Source organism: Aulonocara sp. 'chitande type north' Nkhata Bay, linkage group LG12 (assembly GCF_057382095.1).
Source record: "Aulonocara sp. 'chitande type north' Nkhata Bay isolate Kocher_YH1m ecotype deep benthic linkage group LG12, A_spYH_male_GT1.1, whole genome shotgun sequence".
Taxonomy (NCBI): domain Eukaryota; kingdom Metazoa; phylum Chordata; class Actinopteri; order Cichliformes; family Cichlidae; genus Aulonocara; species Aulonocara sp. 'chitande type north' Nkhata Bay.
Window position 1 is genome coordinate 35293348 of NC_141355.1, and position 21436 is coordinate 35314783.

Consider the following 21436-nt stretch of genomic DNA (forward strand, 5'->3'; position numbering starts at 1 on the left):
ATCAAATGTCACTTAGCTGATATACTGTTGAATGTGTGTGTCTGGATCTGCAGGCGTTTCCAGGAGGCAGTCGATATGTTTTCTCTGGCCATCCAGCACAACCCCGCCTCTAGCCATTACTACGAAAGCAGATCGAAGGCTTTTCGAAAGCTGCTGAACCTGAGCGGGGCCAGGCAGGACTTCATCTGCATGCTGATTCTGGACCCCACCCACGAGGAGGTCTCAAATTCTTTAATCTTTTGTGGTTTTCAGTAAAGCCACATTTCATTTCAAAAGATTTCATTCAATAAGATTAACACAATGTCTGACAGAGCCCTTAGATAAGGAGAAGACATGACACTCAAATAACCCTGAATGGAAGTTGTTTTAATGTGAACAGTCATCCCAGCCCAACACTAAAGGAGCCAATTAACAGCTAAAATAAGGAAGTTAATGGCTGGTCATCTGTTAATTTCTAATCAATTAACAAGAAACTTTAAAACCTCTTGTGGGATAAACATTTACTGAAAACAATTTCAAAAGTTTTATCAGTAAAACTTTACTGATGCATTTCATTTTAATATTTTAAAATCTTGTGTTAATTGTGTGTGTCTGTTTGTGTAGGTGGCTGCTATGCTTATGAGTCTGTTCCCTGGCTGCAGGGTCTCTGATGTATTGTCCAGCCCAAAAGGACAAGTGATCAGAGCTCAGCTGATGGAAACCATGCAGAGCTGTAGCTCCTCCTCTGATCCACAAAGGTCAGAAACATGGAGGTTAATTTGAAGGCTGGATGATACCTGACACTGAGGTAGCTGACAAAGTCAGTCTTTCGTTGTCTTGTGTTGAATTTTGTTCTTAGACTGAGTGAGAAGCTCTGCAACATGACTCTCACTAATGAGAGCACAGCGAGCCAATCAAAAGAGCCAAGTAAAGAAGGCAAGGAGCTGGAGCTGTGTGTGAACAAAGAGGAGATGCAGATAACTGTGAGGAGCCTCCTCCAGGTACCGAGCAGGACTTCATTTATTTTAGAAGTTCAGTTCTTTAAAAATTCTACTCAGATAATTTAAGTAATTTTCAGCTACAAATCAGTTTTGATCTTTTTTGCAGTGACTTCACAGCTGTTCTGTGTTATTGTGCAGCAGGTCAGCCGTTCATTCCTGACACTGCATCGCTAAACCACACTGGGACGTGTCTCACTACACACCACCTACCATCCATCAGTGCGTCTGTAAACATGAGAGGATGCAGTGCTGCAGAGTTGGCCTGTTTGGGTTCCACATCTGAGAAATGACAGCAGGAATACAGAGAGTGGAACAACCATCATCAGCTGTAACTCTGTGTTTTCCTGTTATTTAGAATTACACAGGAGTTTGATGATCGAGAGAATCATTTTTAACAGTGCCCGATGAAAACGTGCTTCCAGATACATCGGCTGTAGATTGATATCAGAGTTTAAAATCCCAGTTTCACTGATAGCTAGTGCATATTTTTGTATTTGTACTTTTTCTTTTAGTCGTTCCTTCTGCTTTATCAAAATCTATGAGACACAGCAAAGGTAAATGTCATGTCAGTCAACAAGGCTGATATCAAACAACGTATCAGTTCATCCCTGCACAAAATTGTGTATAACTGTGTTCCTTATAATCAAGAAAAGTACAACAATTCATGTGCCTTAAGGAAAAAGTATTTCTGTTCCTCTAGATGTAGCGTTTATTAGTAGGAGAAACATTTCATCACTCATTGAAATGACTTCTTTGGTCTCAGAGACGACATTCTTTTTGTTGGTCAGCAGGGGTCAGTGTTTATCTCACTGCAAATACTGCATTCAGATGAACAGGATCACTTTTCTAGGATTTTTTTTACCTGGATACATCACAACAAACCCTTCATATGAAGATGCTGAATAAAAATTAGAAAACTGCAGTTTCATGCCTGTTGAGAAGAACATAAAGGATACTAGGCATGTTTATTTTTTGTGAATAAAACCTTTACATGAACCTAAAGTTTAATACATATAGCTGCTGCTACAAATACAACTATGATTTCTAAATTATAGATGCTGTTTCTACACAGGTCTTCTATACAGTATTTACGGTTTGGAGATAGGCTCTAAAGATTAATGTTGCACAGCTTAGTATCTGACCAGAAATGTAACGTGGTTTCCCCCTTTTAATTTTACATGGACTGGTACTTAACATTGTTATACTCTAATTGTGCACTCAATGTGGTTCATACAGCATTTTGTTGTATGCCTTTATGGAGTTTGTATCTATCAAGCCCACAGTTACACTCTAATGGATGCATTTAGGTCTAAATTAGGTTTCAGTATCTTGCTCAAGGGCACTAAGACAAATTTACTGGAGAAGCCAGGGATCTTTATAAAAGAATTAGTAGATGACCTGTTCTACTTCCAAGTGAGTGGCAAAAATGATTTTGCAAAACGTGATGTTACTGTAAAATTGGTCCCAGACCTTTTGATAATTAAATGTCACAGTCAAGTTATTAATGTTCAACAAACAGAAATTTTGAAATTTTCTCATATTTAGTGCAAAAGTTATTGGGTTATGACCAAAAATGGGGTTAGTTTTGGGAGGCCACAAAGTCAAACTGCAAGATCAGCTGAAGTGAATTCTAGCCCAGAGTGAGTGATTGGTCTGCTTATAGCTGAAAGTACAGCTGTCATATAGTCAGATATGGGTGTGCTGTTTAAACTTAGTCTGCCTACAGCTGTGCTGTTTCTCTCTTAATAAATGTCACTTGTGTTGTCACTGGTATGTGCTCTGTTCTGTGCTTAACTGGAGTGCATACGGGCAAAAATAAATTCTTACAGATAAAAAGGAGGACCTGACTGAAATGTGTTTGTTTAGGTCAAAGTGGCCTCCGACATTAATTTTTGACTACTAAAATCTAATCAGTTCATTCGTAAGTCCAGGAAGATTTTTGTGAGAAAGACAAGAAACTAGTTTAAAGCCCTTCTTCAATATTATGTTCACGAGACAGACAATGGAAAACATATTGCTAATGATTTATAGTCTTAAATTGCATCATACAACAACAGTTACTTAAACTCTAAATCAAAGGTAACAACATGTATCTAAAGCACAGTGGTATTGTCCTTTAATGATCATGTACTGTAGCAGGTAGGTGCAATAGGTGGCAGCAGAGGCATAATATCCTAGTATGGCATTTTCACATGATGTTGGACTGGTAATATCTTCTTTTATATTTGGCATTGCACAAAATGTAGGCTTCTGTTTCTCTAAATCCAGCAACAGTTCTGCATTTATAAATGTAATTTGTTTAACTAATTCAGGTGTGATTTACGATGATATTGGTTGCCTGACATACAGTGTGATCGCTTAATGCGACAACAAACAGGTGCTTTGGTGAAAGGGTAGTGCTGGTGAGCGTCTCCTCGACTGATGAGTGAACCCACGCTGAACTGCGCCACTGTTCACAGTCAGGAGTTTAGTTCCACATGTCACTGCCAAACCACAGATTTGCACAGAATCATGTGACTTAACATGAATAGTAAACTAGTTTCAGTTCCTCTTATTTCTCATTCTGATTGAGCATTAATAACTTGATTTATTGCCCATATACAGTAAAACCACCTGCTCTTTGAAGTCACGCTGTCTGAAACCTGATCCTTTCTAATCCAAAGACCAAACATGTGCCACAGCACATCTAATATGGTATTATTTCCTCACAAAAATCCCTTTGGGAGCCATATGTGTTGACTGACAGCTGTCTGAGGACATGGAGTGGTCTGTGCTGGTTCAGAAAGCTATTCTAAAAAGCAGAACAATAATACTGATGTCTTAGATAATGGGGGTGACGTTGCTAATTTTTTGTCTTACATGACATGTGATTATGTACACGACTAGTTGTCGAGGCTGTCCAGTAATTTGAAAGTAGTTGTGGGAATTATGTACCTGCTGCTTTTCGTCACCTTTCTGCTTCCTTGGTGAAGGGAACCCCTTCTCAGGTGATAGAACATGTGGATGAGCTTTCATATCTTGAGTCTGAATGTGAGGGCACAAATCAAAATTTGCCTCCACAGCACACATATGCCTACCAGTTCTCTTTTCCTATACCTCTGGTGTACCTGAGGTCTCTTAGGTGGAACATCAGTGTCCATGTATTCAAGAAGCAACACTGTGGCATTCACTGGCTCTCACTTATATGTAATTAATTAATTAATTAGAAATTTATGAGAATGCATCAGTTTGTAAGAAGTCATAGTTACACACTAGTCAAATACTTTTTTTACAGTACTATTTGTTACATCTTGATGGTTAATTTTCCATTTAGCCTAACCACGCCATACTTCAACAGAAGGATTAGATCTGATTGTATCACAGGTGATCGGCAGTGGAGATCTGTTGTGGCTGCAGCTCTGTTGTTGTCTCTACGAGGCAGCTGACCTCGCGGCATTGACAGCAGCTGTGGCAACAGCTGACGCAGAGAAAGGACCTGTGGCACAAAAGCTGCTGTCACACCACAGAAAGTACAGCATAGCTAAAATCACAAACATACCACACATACCAGAGTCTGTCACAGTCGCTTCACGCCGTCCACTCTGGTGTTTAATTGGATCTAATAAAAACTAATAATGCTTATTATTTTCGTCAGCATTTTTAATTCTGGGAAAAGTTGTGCTTTCTGGCCTAAAAGTGCTAATTTCCATTTGTCATTACATTCCAACTGACGTTAAAATTCCACTCTGCCGTGGAGTGTGGTCACGCTAATGTCAATCAAGGCTTACAGTGATGATTGTGATCATGATCGTGAGCTGGCGGACTGAGGTTCAGACGATGTGAGTGTGTATGATCCACATCACCCGAGAGTCTGTAAAAAGCTCAGATTTACTTGCATTCTGTAAATGTTAGGCCTTGTAAAGATTAAAATTCAGGTGGTAACTTAATGTATAGAGTTTGTTAGCTGGATCAGGGATTGTGAATAGTGTAAAGCATTCACAAGTGTAGTCATACAGTCTTGAATGTGTGTGGGCTCTCTGCAGAGCAGTGTGGCACAGACAGTGGTTGTAAAGGAGCCGAGAAGTGCTTCACGCTTGTGCAATAAAAGGCTCAAGTTACTCTCCGCTCAGGGCCGGGACGTGCAGCCAGCCAGGAGGTGCCGGTGGCCCAGCCAGCCAGGTTTCTGAGTCCAGACAAAAACACCTTTCTCTGGGCACAGGAGCTGGCGGCTTGGCCCCAGCTCAAAACATTCCCTGGTGGAGGGGAGGTACATTCTCTGTTTTGTCTAAGATACGCTGAGCACGTTTGTAGTCTTTGGGTAGTATTTGGGGCAGGTGACGTGCTTGGACGCATGGCTCCTTGTACTCCTGAAGTGAAAGCAGAATGGGATATGTGGGACTGGAATTAGATTAGTGCTGCTAGACTGAAGAGATCCTTGAAGTATGTGCCATTCAGGGCCTTTGTCAATGATTTGCTTCTGTAAAGTACATATCACTGCATTATGAGAAAGAGACTTAAAGTTCCACCAGGTTCATAAAGACAAGTTACAGAGTCCTGACTTTTTATTTTCATTTAGAAACATTATAAAACAAAAACTCTTCATACGAAGTATTGAACTTTTCATATTATAATAAATAACAGTATATTACACATGTTCAAATATAGTCAAAGCTGTCCAGTCAGAGTCCATCTGCACCTCCAGAAACACATTGCACTTCAGACTGATGTCTGGGCCTCTGCTTTGCGTCACTGATGCTCCACATGACATATTTGGCACCTCAAAGATGCATAAAATGCTAAAAGGTGCTTTACAATCTTATAATTCTCACAGGCCACGTGGTTCCTTTCCTTGAGAGAGACTGGAAAGAGAAAAGAGGAGGGGAACAGGGCAGACAGAGGCGAGCAGACGAAGGGTCTCCCCTGAGGAACATTTCTAAAGACAATTGATATATTTTGGAGAGATAAACCATCTGCCTGTTTGTTCTTCTCATAAATTTTCCAGTCAGTTTTACTGGCTTGTCTCAGCCACCGTCTCCCTGTTCGTGCTGCGTGTGTTCTTTAGTAGCGTGCTGCCTGTCCTCAGCTTCAGACAGCTGGGTTTTTTATCGGGTCTCTGAGGGCACCAGAGACCTAATTCTGTACTTTTTTTTTCTTTATCTGCTGGTGGATTCCTAAAGTCGCTGCTGACCTTAAATAATCTACCAGCCAAAAATGATTTCTTGGAGTAGAAGGGAACATCCACATGATTGTTGGTTTCCTGCTGAAGTAGATTAACTTACCAGCCATATACGAGTCTATCAGCATTCTGTCAGTTATTTGGTGATTTTCCAGTTGACCTCTATCTACGCCTGATCTTCTCCATGAAATTACGCACACTGACATGTAGGTATGTTTTTGGGTTCACTTCCAGCCGTTCATCTCTTTGAGCTTGCTGATACTGGTCCCTTTGACAGGTGTGGATGGAGGGGGGTTATAAAGAGGCAGGGTGGGGGTGCTACAGCCTCGTGCCCACGGCTTTTCTGTGGGGACCGTCCACACAGTCCGAGATGACTTCTTTTTCAGTTTGTCTTTCTTGTCTTTCTTCTCTTTAGAAGAACCGGGGGACATGGTCTGCAGTAAGAATAATTAGGCAACAGGATTAGAGCAAAATTAAGGACATGAGCTTAAAAAAGCTGAAATTATCACCTCCAAGGCTGTCAAACACATACAGCTTTCTTGCTGGTGTTCAATAAAGGCTTTTGCGGGTGGCATTTATTTCGAAGGTAGTGGCACATCGGCCCCCTTGTCAAAAAACAATAACACATACTCTGATACACTTGTCTGTGTACATTCTCATTCATTGAGGTCGTTTTGAGAGCCTTAAAATAAAAGGCAAATTGACTTCTGTAGGTGTTTGAAGAAGTTGCAAAGCAAAGGAAGTCCAGTTTCCCTCTTTTTTCATACTCTCATGACTATAGGCTTTTGGATTATCCCAGAAAATAAGCTCATTGGAAAAAAAAGTATATACTTACAGGTTTTGCTCGTCAGTATATTCTCCCCATTCTGTCACTACTTTCTAATACATGATTTTTTGAAGCGTAAAAACCGTCCCAAGAGGTAAAATGCTAATCACGGGTGATAAACAGCCTGCATTTAGCTGCTCAGCAAACACCTTCTTGGGGACATATAAAAGCAGTGGCGTATTTATGGCCGTATTTCTATTTTGTACAACAACATAGAATAAAAATGTCGTGTTAACCACAGACCTTATTTACGGGAATGAACATAAAGTCATTGAAAGAATCAGCCTACTCTCGTAAGCTGCTCGCTTACACTGAAGTTGTATTTTGGCATCTGTGGCCTGGTGCTCTGTTTATAGCATTATTCAGACAGGTCTGTCAAAGTCAACCAGAAACCTAAAAACCCGTCAGTGGCACCACCGCCAAAATAAATGGTAAATAGACTGTTCTTATATAGTTTTCTGCTCTGCTTGAGCACTCAAAGAGCGTTATACTACAAGACTCATTCAAACAGGCAATCATAAGAAGCACTTTTTCTAAGTGTAGGAGCTTTCTGTCATACACATTCACACTCCAGTGAACATATTAGGAGCAACTTGAGGTTCAGTGTTTTGCACAAAGATACTGTGGCATGCAGACAGGAGCATCCAGGAATCAAACCACCAACCATCCGATTGCTGGATGACCTGCTGTACCTCCTGAGCCACACCCACATTCTCTACCATTGTAGAGAAACACATCTCATAAAACGCCTTTGTATTGCACCCCAGTATAAGATAGACCGGAACAAGCTCATTTTACTTTAAGATGAAATAACTGAAAGTCTCATTACTACAGGATTTCTATAGTGTATATAAATGGAACGTACACAGCAGCAGAGGGTGAAGCAGCTGAGCTTAGCAGCGTTCTCTCCCGTCCCTGCATAGCGGTTCTTCTTTGGCAGCAGCAGCACGAAGGAAACAGCCAGAGACAGATGGTAGAAGCTGTGGACATAGGCGTAGTCCCACTCCTGTGGAGTGAAAACATCACACTCTTTCAGTATGTAACCGGATATCGATGAACAACACAAAATGTTGTGACAGAAGATAAAACCTCAGACTCTTTAAGTAGATGTTCTAGTATTCTGTATGTTTTTATTAAATATCTGTTTGTGATTTGGCGGCAGTCACCTCAAAGTAGAAGCGCAGCATTAGAGCGAGAGCACCGAAGCAGCAGCCTGGACCGACCTGCTGCGTGTACACTGTCTTCTCCGGATAAACCGCCCTCAGCTGCTTCATCTTCTGCAGCTGCAACAGCAGGAGTTCATCACAATCATATTCACACATCAGACTTCACACAAAAGAAAAAAGAGAAAGTGCAAAAGGCGAAGAAGAAAGGTGCAGGGGATAGCAAAGAAAGGAAAGAGTACAAGGAATGGATGGATTAGTTGAAAAGAAGAAGAAATACACAAGAGCACATTAGATAACAGCAAGGGTGAAGTTATTCAAGGTGGAGATAATGAATAAAGAGGGAGAGGAGGAGATAGAGTAGAAGAAACACTGAAAAATATTTGAAATACACGTTGCCATTTTTTTTGCCACTGACCCATTTGACAGTAATGATGAAGACAGCTGATCCGATTGGCCCGGAGTAGATCCCGTAGCCCCAGCGGTCCTGGTAGATCCTCACAGCGATGGTTAACACTCCAAACATAGTCATAGTGGAGCGCTGGGGTTCATCAAAGTCACCCAGAGCTGAGACAAGCAGATGAAGGATTTCAAACTCTTTCCCTCATGGATAAAATCATTACACTGCAGAGGTGCTGCACTGTTTGCCAAGTAGGGATTACAGATGAAGTTTATTCTCTTGTTGGGCTAAATTTGATCAATTCAGGGCCAAAATTTCACTAATACATAGATAGGAACTGCAAAATTTCATAAAACCACTGATGTGAGGTGTGAACAATATGTTCAGATTGAAGTGTATAAGGAAAGAAGACTAAAAAGGCTGAACTGAACATTTCCTGCAATGTTTTTACCACCAACTGTCTACAGAGTTTGGTTTACGAAGTCCTGTTGTGAAGCATGCTACATTTTATCATACTTTTTTACTCTGATAGAGACCGCAAATTACAAATTCTTTCTTAAAATTAGCTATAAGGTCCATAAACTCTTCAGGAACATTGTAAAGACTTTGTTTGAATTTAACAACAGACCTGATTTTCTTAAACTAAGAAAAAAAGGTTTTAAGAATTCTGAAATTAGTAGAAGAAATCATCAGCAAATGCAGTTAAGTACACAATTTTAAAATAACTAAGGAAAGCTACAGCACAGTTTGTCGGCACTATTAAACATTAAAGGTTTTATATAAATAATTTCAAGATTGAAAACAGTCTGAATGCGTCCTATCATGGTTCAAGACCATCTTGCAAAAGAAGTTCTAATTTTAAGAATTTCCCTTCCTGATTAAATGAAGGTGACAAAATGAAAATGGATCAATATTTTACTGGCAGCCTTCCCACAGACACAGGAGGACCCCATCAGTTAAATCAGCTGTCAGGGCATTTGGCTCTTAGCAGCATGTGATTTAAAGCCCTTGTTGCAAAACCTCTGGGGGATCAGGTGGGAGTTAGAAGCAAATGTATTTATGTCTGTGTGTGCAAGTCTTCATGAGCACTTGTGTGCAAAGCCTGAACATGTGTTATCACCAACTGCTGCAAACCGAGCTTGTTTTTCATCGCTTGCTTGTGTCCTTTAAAAATCTGGTACCGAAATAGAATGTAGTGAAAAAGATCAATCCAAAAAAACATATTTGCTGTATAGAGATACATGTCGAAATGTTGAATACTGCTATTAACTAGTCAAGCCAGAACACTTTCTGTGTAGCAGGACTCACCTATAAGTGTGACCCACATTGAGAGTGCAGTGCTGTAAACACTGAAGTACTCCAGGATGTCGTATCTCATGAAACACAAGATGGAGAGACCTGGCCCATCACATGCATGGTAGATCTGCAGGAATACAGCATTCAGGAGGTCTATTAACCACTCTCACATTATCCCATTCACAGTTCAACACAGCTAACTGCTTGTCAGGTCATTGAGATTAAAGAACAGCAACAGTTTCTCACCGCAGTGAAGAACATGGTGAAAAAGTAGACCATGGCCTCCATGTGGAAGCCCCTCTTGGCGGCCACGCTGGCTGTAGGCAGGAACACCAGGCTGCTGACTGTAGGGAGCAGCATCTTGGCAATAAATGCACCCATGGCTGCTGAAGGGATGGTCGACTCAAAGCTTGTAGATGATAGTTTATCCTTTAAGCCTCAAAGGTTCTTGAGTCTTTGGCAGGTAAAATTAAAGTTATCCAAAGTTCAATAAAGTGTGAGATCAGATGGTACAGTCCTTGAGTGTCTTATGTCTTTCGGTGTGTGAGTGAATGAGGATGCTTATACAGCACACACTCCCACGCAGCATGAACACACCCAGCTGTCCACTTTGGCCCTTTAAAGTTTAAATGTCCGCGTGGATGGCAGGTCCACTGAGGCCTGTATGTGCAGTGTCATCGCTGGTCAGCTGTTTGCATACCAGTGCAACATGGGAGGGGCTGTGGGCAGGGTGAGAGCCATCATAACATAATGTAGCATATCTATGGACTATTTGAAACCAGGACTGGACACTAAGTGGTTGTGAGTCAACTTGAAGTTTAGGCTGGAATGAGCAGACGTCCAGCTGAGAGACCAATCCCAAAATCTTTATTGTGGTTAACTTGTTCCAAAGATCTGAGTCGAATCCACATTTGTGCAACTTTATCTAATGATATCATCCCAACACAACTCTCGCACAATGTGACCACCTCCCCTCACAAGGCCTTCACATAACTATTGGTGGAAAGAATGACATCTAAACCCCCTTGGATTTAAAAAAAAAAATCCATGTAAACATCTTCTTTTGCTAACTGCAGATCATTTTTGATTAAATATGATGCAAGTTTTAGAAATCTGACTCATCTCGTGCTACCCTCCATCACCACCTTCTTAACTTTGCAAATTTAACTTAGTGTCTATTCCTTATTTTGCTGTTTTTATTTTATGTGAGGAACCCTGTGATTTTATTTTGAAAGGCTCTATATAAAGAAACGTACTTATGTCACACCGTTTTAAAAAGCCTTGGAAACAATCTTGCTAAATGCATTATTCAGGACTGCATCTATCTTTATGTGATGTCATTCAAAGACCACTATGTCTGACTATGTCTCTCCTCTGAACCTTCATTGTTGGAAGGAGTCCAAGTTAGGCACAAAAGCATTTTTGCTAGGGTCTTTTCTTTTCTTTTTTTAATAAAGCTTTATTAATAAGTTTTTGTGCAGTTAACAGCATCCCGAGTGAAGTGTGTTTTCCATTTGCTTTAATCTCATACATCTTTGCAGTTTTTTAGTTGAAATTCATTAAATATAACTCCAAAATTGCTATCTTGCAAAGGGAAGATGGCAACCAGCTCTAGTAATGCATCCATACACAACCGTACCACAGAGGACACGTGGGAAGGAGACTTTCTTACCAGAACGGATTAACTTCCATCTCCAATCCAGCTTTGCTTTCAAAAAGCACTTTCTCAGAAGTGCTTCGAGGTCAGTCTGGTACTTTCTATCAGCTGGGATGATTGGAAAATATGTACATTTGGTGAGTCCAGGTCTCTTCAAACAGCATGTTTGCAGACAGTTTGTATTTTTTTCTTGTCCCTTACTGTGAGGGAGCAGACTTCATAGTCAGCTCTTCTCTGCGGTTGCTTTCCTAGTGAATTAGTCTCTTTAGATGACCATATTTCTCCAGTGAAATATTGCATCCGATAGCAATAGTTGGCAGTTAACCTCACTAACATATTAAAAACTACAAAGAATATGTTGCTCAGTGAGGTTTAAACAAACCAACCATTTTTTCTGAATTAGATTTTAACCAAGTCTGGAGTCTCACTCTAAACCAACACATGAAATCTGTTGAGAAACAGCTGTCATATGTTTCAGCGTGTTGCGGCTGTGCGATGTGGCATTGAGCCGACCCTGCTGAGGTCCTCCCATTAAAGTAAAGACATTCACCCGGCTCTGGGTATGGTGGTAAATACTTCTGCTGCTCTGGAGAATCGTCTGTTTTTCTGGAGAATTGTCATTATCTCAACATGACTCAAATACCAAAACATAAAACTCACTTTTAGTTTTTCTCTCAACTGACTGTGCTGCTGCTCTCCTGCCAGCCGATCTTTTTTTTTTGTCTGACCTAATAAAATGATATAAAATGTATTCATTCGTAATATAAAACAGGTAGTTCTAGCTCAAAATCTCTCTCTTTATTCAAATATTTCACAACTTGCAATAGCAGTAAACTCAGCAGGGGTAGTCTGCATCGTTAGGAAGCCAAGCATATACAAAAAAACATCAGCTCTTTTTCTAGCCATACATTTTCTTCATCGCTCGCCCAGTTAAGGGTCACCGGGGGGGTTGAGCTGGATAGATTACTGGGTTAGAGGGAGGATACACTCTGGACAGGTTGCCAGTTCACCTCAGGATTAACACAGAGGGCTAGACAACAATCACATTCTCACTCAACATTTAGTCCATTTAGGATCCCTGACTAACCTAAAAGGCATGTCTGTAGACTGTGAGAGTCATATGTGACTAAGAAACCTACTGGAATCAGACCGCAGACTGTGCAAACTTTAAGGACTGTAAAGTCATTACCAGGAGTGTGAAAACAAGTTTTTAAGCCCTTTTTAGAACAAAAATCTGAAACATTTTTAAGCATTTTCCTTTTTTTCCATTCATCAGTCACTCTATGCATGCAGTTTTCATTTCATTTCATTTATTTATTTATTTCACACTTAGTACAACAGATCAAACAAACCAACCACACTTTCTATCAATAAAGCACTACAACCATGTGTGAAAAGGAGCAGGAAGAAGGAAATATTCTTATTAAACCCTGCCCCCTATCTACATTCCAACTTATATTACAAGTGGGCACCAAAAATCAGGGAACAAACTAATACTAACATTTATCTCCGGTCCTAACCCAAACCAAACAACAAATTTACAATCAGAATATACCTCTCCACATAGTAACAAGGAGAAAATAAACATCTTCTACTTCCGCTGAAATAAAGTTAATTTTGATCATAACTAAAGTAACAGCCCGAGAAACTACCTGGAGATCTTAAAGATGGCATTTGAGTGTCGAGCTCTGCTTGTTGACAGACTTTGGCTTGATGGTTGGGTGTAATGCTTTCCAAAATAACCCGTTACTGTAATCACATTACATTTTTCTTTAATACAGTAATGTAATATTTTATTGTACTAAATTCAGTAATCACATTACATTACGATGGTTTTTCAGCTATCTGTTTGCCTGGCAGACAAAAACATCCTTCAGACTTGTGCTGCTCTTGTTTTTGTGCAGCGAGCAGGACAACAGCAGAGAACTCAACCAGTTTTTATTATATGAAAGAACAAGAGCACAATGGTAAAGTGCAAACTACGTCCAGGACAGAAACAACTGCATCATACACAACACTGCGTCTTTGCATGTCAACAAAAAGCCAGCAAAGAGCTCAGAGGGATATTCAGAATCAGGATCAGAAATACTTTATTAATCCCGAAGGAAATTATAGGTTACAGCAGAGTGCATGATCATCTCAGCCTATCAGGCTGATCTTCAACAGGTAACGAAGCCAGCGATGAGCCGGCTTGTGCCACTGTAGCCACCTTCTGCCTATAAATGCTTCTTAAGTAGAATCACTGTGGCGATCGCTTTGAAGTGACTTTGGCTGGTTTTCTGTTGCTTTGTGTTGTTGTCTTTGTGTTCATACAAAACACTAAAAGAAAGATCACATGTGCCAGGATAGGGATTTGTGTCAGTGTGGGAGTGATTATGCATTCCAGGTCATGTAATGGAGTAATCCAAAAGTAATGTAACAACTGCTTTCTGTGAGTAATTCAGTAACATACTCCACTACTTTTAAAACGTAATGTGTAATACAAGTAACAATGAAAACAATGAAACCAAAGAAAAGCTTTCATGGTTTTTAAAAGAAGACTTGAAATGCACAGTAGAAAACATGCCTGACAGCTCATCTTCCCAAATATATAAAAAATAAAAGACATTTCTTTTGAAATTGAGCTGAAGAGACTGCAATCTGACCTGGGAACAACTAGATCCCCAGAACGATCGCAGTAATCGATCACAGCCATGTCATTTTTACGGCACACGATCTAATCAGATTAATGAATGTTTCAGCCGAGTCAAAGCTCTGTGTAGAAACTTGAGCACCAAATAAGGCAGATTTCTGTTTGCCTCCTCAAAGCGAAGCCATATTTGACTTCTCTCGGCATTGTTGTTCCCAGAAAGAATTTCAGCCTGAACGTTTCCCCTTTAGCAGCAAGGCAGCAGCTGGTGCTCTCCTGTCAGCTGCTACACCTGCTGAACGGCACAAAGGGTGCAGTATTGCTGAGGGCTTTCACCACACGCCTCAGATTCTCGGAGTGCTTCAGTAACCCGAGTCGCCTCACCACGCCCTCTGCCGGGAACTGCACACTCTTTTCCAAAAGTGTCTGCAATCTTTGTGGCCACTCTAACATATGAGTGTTGAAGTAATGAGTACCTATTTAATTAGGTGCAAATTAAATGTGGGTCAGTCTTTGTAACCTTTGGCTTCCCACTGCAGGACCCAGCACAGCTTCATTTTCAGGGAGAACAATGTGTGTCTTCAACTCACTTTGTTGAAAAGTTGAAAACGCTGCACTGGATTAAACTGAGGCAGCAAAGCAAGTTTTCATCATGACCACTGCCAGTGGCAGAAAGAGTCAGATGGCCTTAGCTGACCCTGAACTGAGCCCTCTCTCACCCTCAAAACAGCGGTCAAAAGGTCAAAGAGGCCACTCCATATGAAGAGCTGACGGCCGAGAGCTGATCACTGCAGATACGTGAATGTGTCGTTTAAATGATGTAATCATTTCTCCCAGGAGGCAAAACTGTGCTGCACTTGAAAAGCACTGAAATAGATCATCTTCATAATCAGCATGTATTTGCATTTCATGAACTCCCCTCTATAGATTTATTCATTAACCAGACTCACTCACATCACAAACAGCTGATTAAATATCTAAGTCAGGAGAATGCCAAAAAACTAATTGAAGTGGTTTAGTCGAATTTCTACTGAGTCAAATTTGCATTTATTTTTTAATTTTGGTGGTTTCTGTCCTCCATGTAATGTCAATAGGAATTAGGAAGAGCTGAAAAAGCCCTTCTAATGCAGGTTTGAGACTTACATGCCCATGAATGCACAGTTTTTGGCAGCTCAGTGTGAGGACCATTAGTTCTTCTTGTTGAGGAGAGTTTGTGGCCTGTGGTGACTTTCACTTCAGCACCCCTCTGTCTAAACACGGCGGGTTAGTGTGGGAATGCAAGCCAGACTTCCTGAACGCATCTGAAAAAACAACAGGCTTCTTTTTGATTCAGTAAGGAATAGCTGCGACCTCTGACCCCTGGGCCTTCTTTTCCAAATAACTGGAGGTGCTTGAGTTTTAGTGAGCCCAGTCACCGAGGACAAATGGAAAGCAACTTCGAGAGATTTCTTCAACACGCTGCTCGTGTTGTTTTACTTTGAGAGCTAATGTTCACCCCAGACTAATGTATTTTGACTCTTACTTTTAGTTTTTCAGATATTTAGTTGTCACCTTCTCAAATGCTCATCTACTTTTGCCTTTCCTTCTTCCTGAAAGTACAAGTGGGTTTTGTTTCACACATTTAAGGCCGAGGCTGAAACTGGCAACTTTTTTTTCTCCTAATTTCTCCTCTTCTCTCTGTGGTTGTGTTTATAACTGCTTTAATTGCTTTTTTTGTCTGCATGCGCCAACCCTAATGACTCCAGACTTTGTTTGGCATGCTGCAAATGGTCACACTCTCACACACGCACACACAAATCACACCCATGGGAGTGTTGTATGCCCTCGCACAACACATTTTCATAATAGCTTTTATTTTGTTGTCATGCGGAGGGAGGGTAGCTTTAATTGGTGTTGCTAGTGGTTGACGGGGCATATTCCTCTGGTTTGGCAGCCTCCATAAACTCCCTCTATCAGCTTGTAAATCTAGCATTGGAGCGGAGAGCCAGCAGACACACCGGCAGCAGGCTTAGAGGAAGGAGAAAAATGGATGGAGGAGGATCAGTGGAAAGTTAGAGAAAGCACAAAATGATGGAGAATATAATAAAAGGCACATTTGTCACCTGCACTTGAATGAAACACTGCAGAAGATGTGGATTAAACTAACTACAAATGAACAAGAATTCTCAAGGATTAAAGACTTTAACCCCTTTAGCTCAGCTAAAGTGTCATGCTGATTACAGAAGCAATAAATTTGGCTTGTTGAGTTTGCGGAAACTCTACAGAATATTTTTGGAATTAAGGCTTTTCTGTGCAGGAAACTGCCCAAAAGAATTCACAAACAGCCTCTAGCAAGGGTGTTTGGAGGATATTTTGAATGGGGTGTCAAAAGGAGGGACCAAGAAGAAGGGTAATTCATGAGGAATCAGAAAACCATATCAGAAATATACACCAAACCAAACCACTCGATAATTTCAAGTCTGGACAGAACTCCTGCTGTCGTAAATAGTAGGAGACGTGGTTGTTCCGTAACAATATGGCAGCTGCGCTGAAGCACAATATGCAACCACGAGGAAATGGAGCTAACAGAGAACTGGTTAAAACCCTAAAACATTTTACTCTAATGAGGGTTGCAAGTTAAAAACAAAGTCTCACACATCCTTTGAGTTTTTAGTAAGTAAATGAATTGGAGAATGATAGCCAGTGGATAAATGTGAGGCACATCTGTTGAAAACTTAAAAATATATTGTTTTGCATCTATAATTAGCATAAGAGCTATCAGTGCACATTGATCATTCTTTCAGAAGCGCATTTGTGAGGTCAGACACTGATGTTGTTTCCCAGTCACCGCTCTAATTCATCCCAAAAGTGTCTTTATGGACCTTGCTTTGTGCACTGGTGTGCAGCACTGTTGGAACAGGATGGGGCTATACCTTAAACTGTTCCCACAAAGTCAGGAGCATGACATTGTCCAAAATGTCTTGATATTATGAAGAATTAACAGTTCCTTTCAGTGGAGCTGAAGGGCTGTGCCCAACTCCTGAAAAACAACCCCAAACCATGATCCTCCACCAAAATTCACACTTGGCAACATGTCATCAGCTATGTACTGTTCGCCTGGGAACCAGTTCAGTTCAGTTTTATTTATACAGCGCCAAATCACAACAACAGTCGCCTCAAGGTACTTTATATTGGAAGGCAAACCCTACAATAATACATACAGAGAAAACCACAACAATCGTATGACCCCTATGAGCAAGCACTTTGGCGACAGTGGGAAGGAAAACTCCCTTTTAACAGGAAGAAACTTTGGGTAGAACCAGGCTCAGGGAGGGGCGGAGCCATCTGCTGCGACCGGTTGGGGTGAGAGAAGGAAGACAGGATAAAAGACATGCTGTGGAAGAGAGACAGAGATTAATAACAGGCATGATGAGTGTTACACACTTGGATTAAAATGAATTGAAACCAGTGTGGCTTTGTGAGTTCGCCTTCACTGTATCTGCAAATATATATATATATATGTAGACATAGCACAACCTTACACACTTTTGCAGTCTCACACAACTCTTATAGGCGCACTGCCTTATGGTTAGTGGCTGGGCTTATTTACTCCCGCTGGAGCTGCTCATTTTAGGGGATACTCCCTCTTGTGGTGTAACGGAGGAATAACTACCCTTCCTGCACTATGTCATTTTTGGAGACTGGGGCACACATTATTTTACAACTATCAAAGAAAATACATATTTGAACAATCAGACCATTTAACTAACTATAATATTGTAACTAAAGATGATGGGGGGTGTCCTGTTTTGTCCACAATGAATTTCTCGTCCTTACAAGAGGCAGGGTACACCTTGGACAGGTCGCCAGTCTAACACACAGAGAGAAACAACCATTCACACTCACATTCACACCTATGGGCAATTTAGACTGATCAAGTAACCTATCCCCACTGACTGCATGTCTTTGGACTGTGGGAGGAAGCCAGAGTACCAAACATGCAAACTCCACAAAGAAAGACCCCAGCCTGATGGTGGAGTTGAACGCAGGACCTTCTTGCTGTGCAGCAACATTGCTAACCACCGTGCCATCGTGCTGCTGATTCAATGCAAATAGGTCTATTAACACATAGTGAGCGAGAAAGGTGATGGGAGAAGAAATAGTGCATCATGGGAATAGCCTACGCCTATTGCAGCATAACTAAGGGAAGATTCAGGGTCACCTGATCCAGTCCTAAAGTAGAGATAGTGTCTGTCTCCTGAATCCAAACTGGAAGTTGGTTCCATAGAAGAGGGGCCACCAAATCCATACACATCATTCGGATTACCAGACTGAGAAGTGTGATCTGCCACTGCAGAGAACACATCTTCACTGTTCTAGAGTCCATTTATGGCGTGATTTACACCACTGCATCTGACACTTTGCATTGCGCTTGGTGATGTAAGGCTCGGATGCAGCTTCACAGCCATGGAAACCATGAAGCTCTGTACGCACTGTCCTTGAGCTAATCTAAAGCCAAATGAAGTCAGGAGGCCTGCAGCTATTGAGTCTGCAGAAAATTGTGAGGTCAGAGTAGGGACCACGTAAAACCAGAGTGGTTGCTCTGTGATTTTGCGACACCTACCACTTTGTGGCTTAGTTGCTGTCATTATTAATTGCTTCCACTTCATCATAACACCACTAAAAGTTAAATATGGAATATTTAGGACCAAAGAATTTTCACAGCTGGACTTGCTGCACAGGTGGCCAGATTTCACTTCTTTGTTAAAAGAACAGTACAGAATGTTGCATTATGCTTTAAATGGGGCGCCATTTACATAGGATACATTGCATACCATACATTCATAAAGTGTTTAATACTATGCACTTAAAACACTTTACCTACCTCCAACTGATGGCCAACTTAAATCACCAAATAACCCAACATGCACCTTACATAATTTCTTCCAAGGCGCCACACAGTCACCCACCTGAATGACTCACATTAGGTTTCACAATGTGCCAATACAACACAAAAGTAATCATTAATGGAAATTAACATCTGTATCCCTATTCAAAAAATATATTTAAAGTTATTACCAAGTGCATTATTAAGTAACTGACACATTTTATTTGGATTAAAATAAGGACATAAGTTACACATGGACAGAATTAAATGAGAGATCAAGGGGGGAAAGAGACAAGACAGTAACAAAGAGAACAAGTGCAGCGCTGCAAAAACAGCTGTAGAAACAGAGAAGCGAATAAACTGAAAGAGGAGAGAGACACATACGGAGAGGAGGAGAGGGAGGGGTGAGAAATAAGAAGCCGATAGAGAAAAACATACGTGAGAATAGCAGAAATCGTAATGAACAGGAGGGAGTGAGGCAGACAGATGGGGGGAAAAGAGGGGAAGACGACATGGTGGGCAGACACGGTGGTCCTCAGATGTCTGCTTGTCCTCCTCATCATTCACTCTTCCCACAGCGTCTCTCATTCCTCTGTCTGAATCGCTGTCCTCCCGTCTGTTGTTGGCTTCCTCAGAGTGTTTCGGATCACTTAAAGGACTAGTTCACCTGAAAAAGAAAGCGCAGCATGAAAGGACAAACCCCTCACACTAAACACAAAACAGCTCCATGTCCACTTTGTTCAACACAACAGATATTCATTGATCGGCCACAGCATTGATCACCTTGTTACTATGTAATGCTCTGTGAGATCCTGACAGTCCTGTGGATGTCACCTTGACACATACCTTGTTGCAAGCCATCGCTCTTATAGCTCCAAATTTTATTTGCAGCTATAATTTTATTTTTATTTCATTTGAAATGTTTTATTTTCAATTCAGGTGCGTTTCAGGTAGAGTGCTTTTGTTCTTTTCAGTTCACTGTTCAGTTTGGATTATTAGTTCACAACAGTACAATAATACGATTAAAAAAATGCAAACACACAGTCGCTGTCATATAGACGTCCCATGATCAGTAAACATTTGCATTATTGCCCTTTTAGCCTGTGGGTGCTTACAAATTTCAATAAATTGACAAACACCAAAGCCAAAGCCATTTCATGCAGATTTGTATTATATTTTATTGTATTTATGGAGCATTCTTTCAGGGTTTTGTTTTTACTTCAATTTCCAAGCAAACCTACAAATGACAGCTACACTCTTTGATTGTATCAGCCTGTTATAGCAACAGTTTTCCCCAAAAAGCTGCAAAATCTACTCAGGAACAAACTGAAGAAAGAACTCGAGGTGTTAACCCAGACTCTTAACTTTCCTGTTTCTTGAGAGATCCCCCCCACGATCCACAGTACCCAATGTGTCTGCAAGAGATGTGCTGGTATGCCCCTGTTGGGTCTGTGCTCTTGGTGGCGTGTGAGGGATCAATGCAAATTAGGTGGTTTTCAAAGTTGCTACAAAAACAAGCAACTTGACCTTTTTTTGTGCTTCCATTTGCCATCGGTTGACGTCACCAGAATTTATCATTAGAAAGAAAAAAAAAAAACCTTGTCAAATGTCTGTGCCTTCCTTTCACGTATATCTAAATATTCAGTGTAACTGAATTTGAAGTGGCACATCTCTATCATAAATTCAGCGCATCCACCTTGAGAAGTTTGTGATTGTATTTCGGGAGATTACAGCTGTCCTTAAATTGCAGGACAGAAGCATCTTGCTCTGTGTGTTCTCATAGAAAAGTGTATCAGCATCTATTTTTGCTTCCATAGAAAATCCAGATCAGTGCAACACAAGAAAATGATTGAGAACTTCCGGAAAGTGAAGTTTCAGCTCAGTATGGAGGGCAGAGGACCCAGGGGAGGAGAGCACTGTGGGAAATGGGCAGTTCCTGTCTGTCTGTGTCTTTGTTCAATCATTTGTCTGCCTCTCAGAGTGACACGCTTGATCCCAACGGCAGTCTCCGAAGGAAAGATGGAGGCAGACTGAAGTTAAGGGACATTTGGATGGAATATAAACATATGAAGTTTTTGTTTGTATGTTTTTGGACTTGAGATTCTAATAAACTCAGGAAGAAAACAGAAAGAAGCCAGAGCACCAAACCAGGGGTGCTCCTGTTTTTTTTTCTTTTTTAACTTTACTGATCCTCCCACCTTCTCCCTTTGCTACCACTCTTGCTGCTCCTGCTAACTAAGGAGGAGGAGAAGGAGGAGGAAGAGGGATGCAGGGAGAGCACACCTTACCTCCCTCCCTTCCTTCCTCACTTTCTTCCTCCCTTTCTCTGTCTCTCCCACTCTTCACTCCACAGCAGCTCTCACCAAAACACCACAACACACCACCACTGTCTCTGGCAGGCTGACACACACTTACACATCCCTGCACACACATACACACGCACACACACACACACGCACATAC

General features: G+C 41.1%; 2 protein-coding genes across 12 annotated transcripts in view; one reads left to right on the forward strand and one right to left on the reverse strand.

Moving 5' to 3' along the window:
- LOC147317945 (tetratricopeptide repeat protein 16-like) overlaps positions 1-2747 on the forward strand; it is a 9877-nt gene extending 7130 nt beyond the window's left edge. For 7 of the 11 annotated variants that reach the window (XM_086315371.1, XM_086315370.1, XM_086315374.1 and 4 more), the window contains 4 exons: positions 54-219; positions 604-737; positions 839-1010; positions 1119-2747. In XM_086315371.1, coding sequence (XP_086171497.1) covers positions 54-219; positions 604-737; positions 839-1010; positions 1119-1154 — 508 coding nt within the window. In that variant the 3' untranslated portion in view covers positions 1155-2747. Of the gene's footprint in view, positions 1-53; positions 220-603; positions 738-838; positions 1011-1086 lie in introns of those variants that run through there. The other 4 variants (XM_086315368.1, XM_086315369.1, XM_086315367.1 and 1 more) reach the window with 4 other exon arrangements.
- A 3612-nt stretch (positions 2748-6359) lies between these two features.
- Positions 6360-10201, reverse strand: mymk (myomaker, myoblast fusion factor). Its single transcript, XM_086312998.1, has 6 exons — positions 10067-10201; positions 9833-9947; positions 8543-8691; positions 8128-8244; positions 7827-7967; positions 6360-6569 (listed from the first exon to the last, which is right to left on the reverse strand). Exons 1-6 carry the CDS (start codon positions 10199-10201, stop codon positions 6360-6362), a joined length of 867 nt encoding a protein of 288 aa, XP_086169124.1.
- Positions 10202-21436: the final 11235 nt, after the last annotated feature.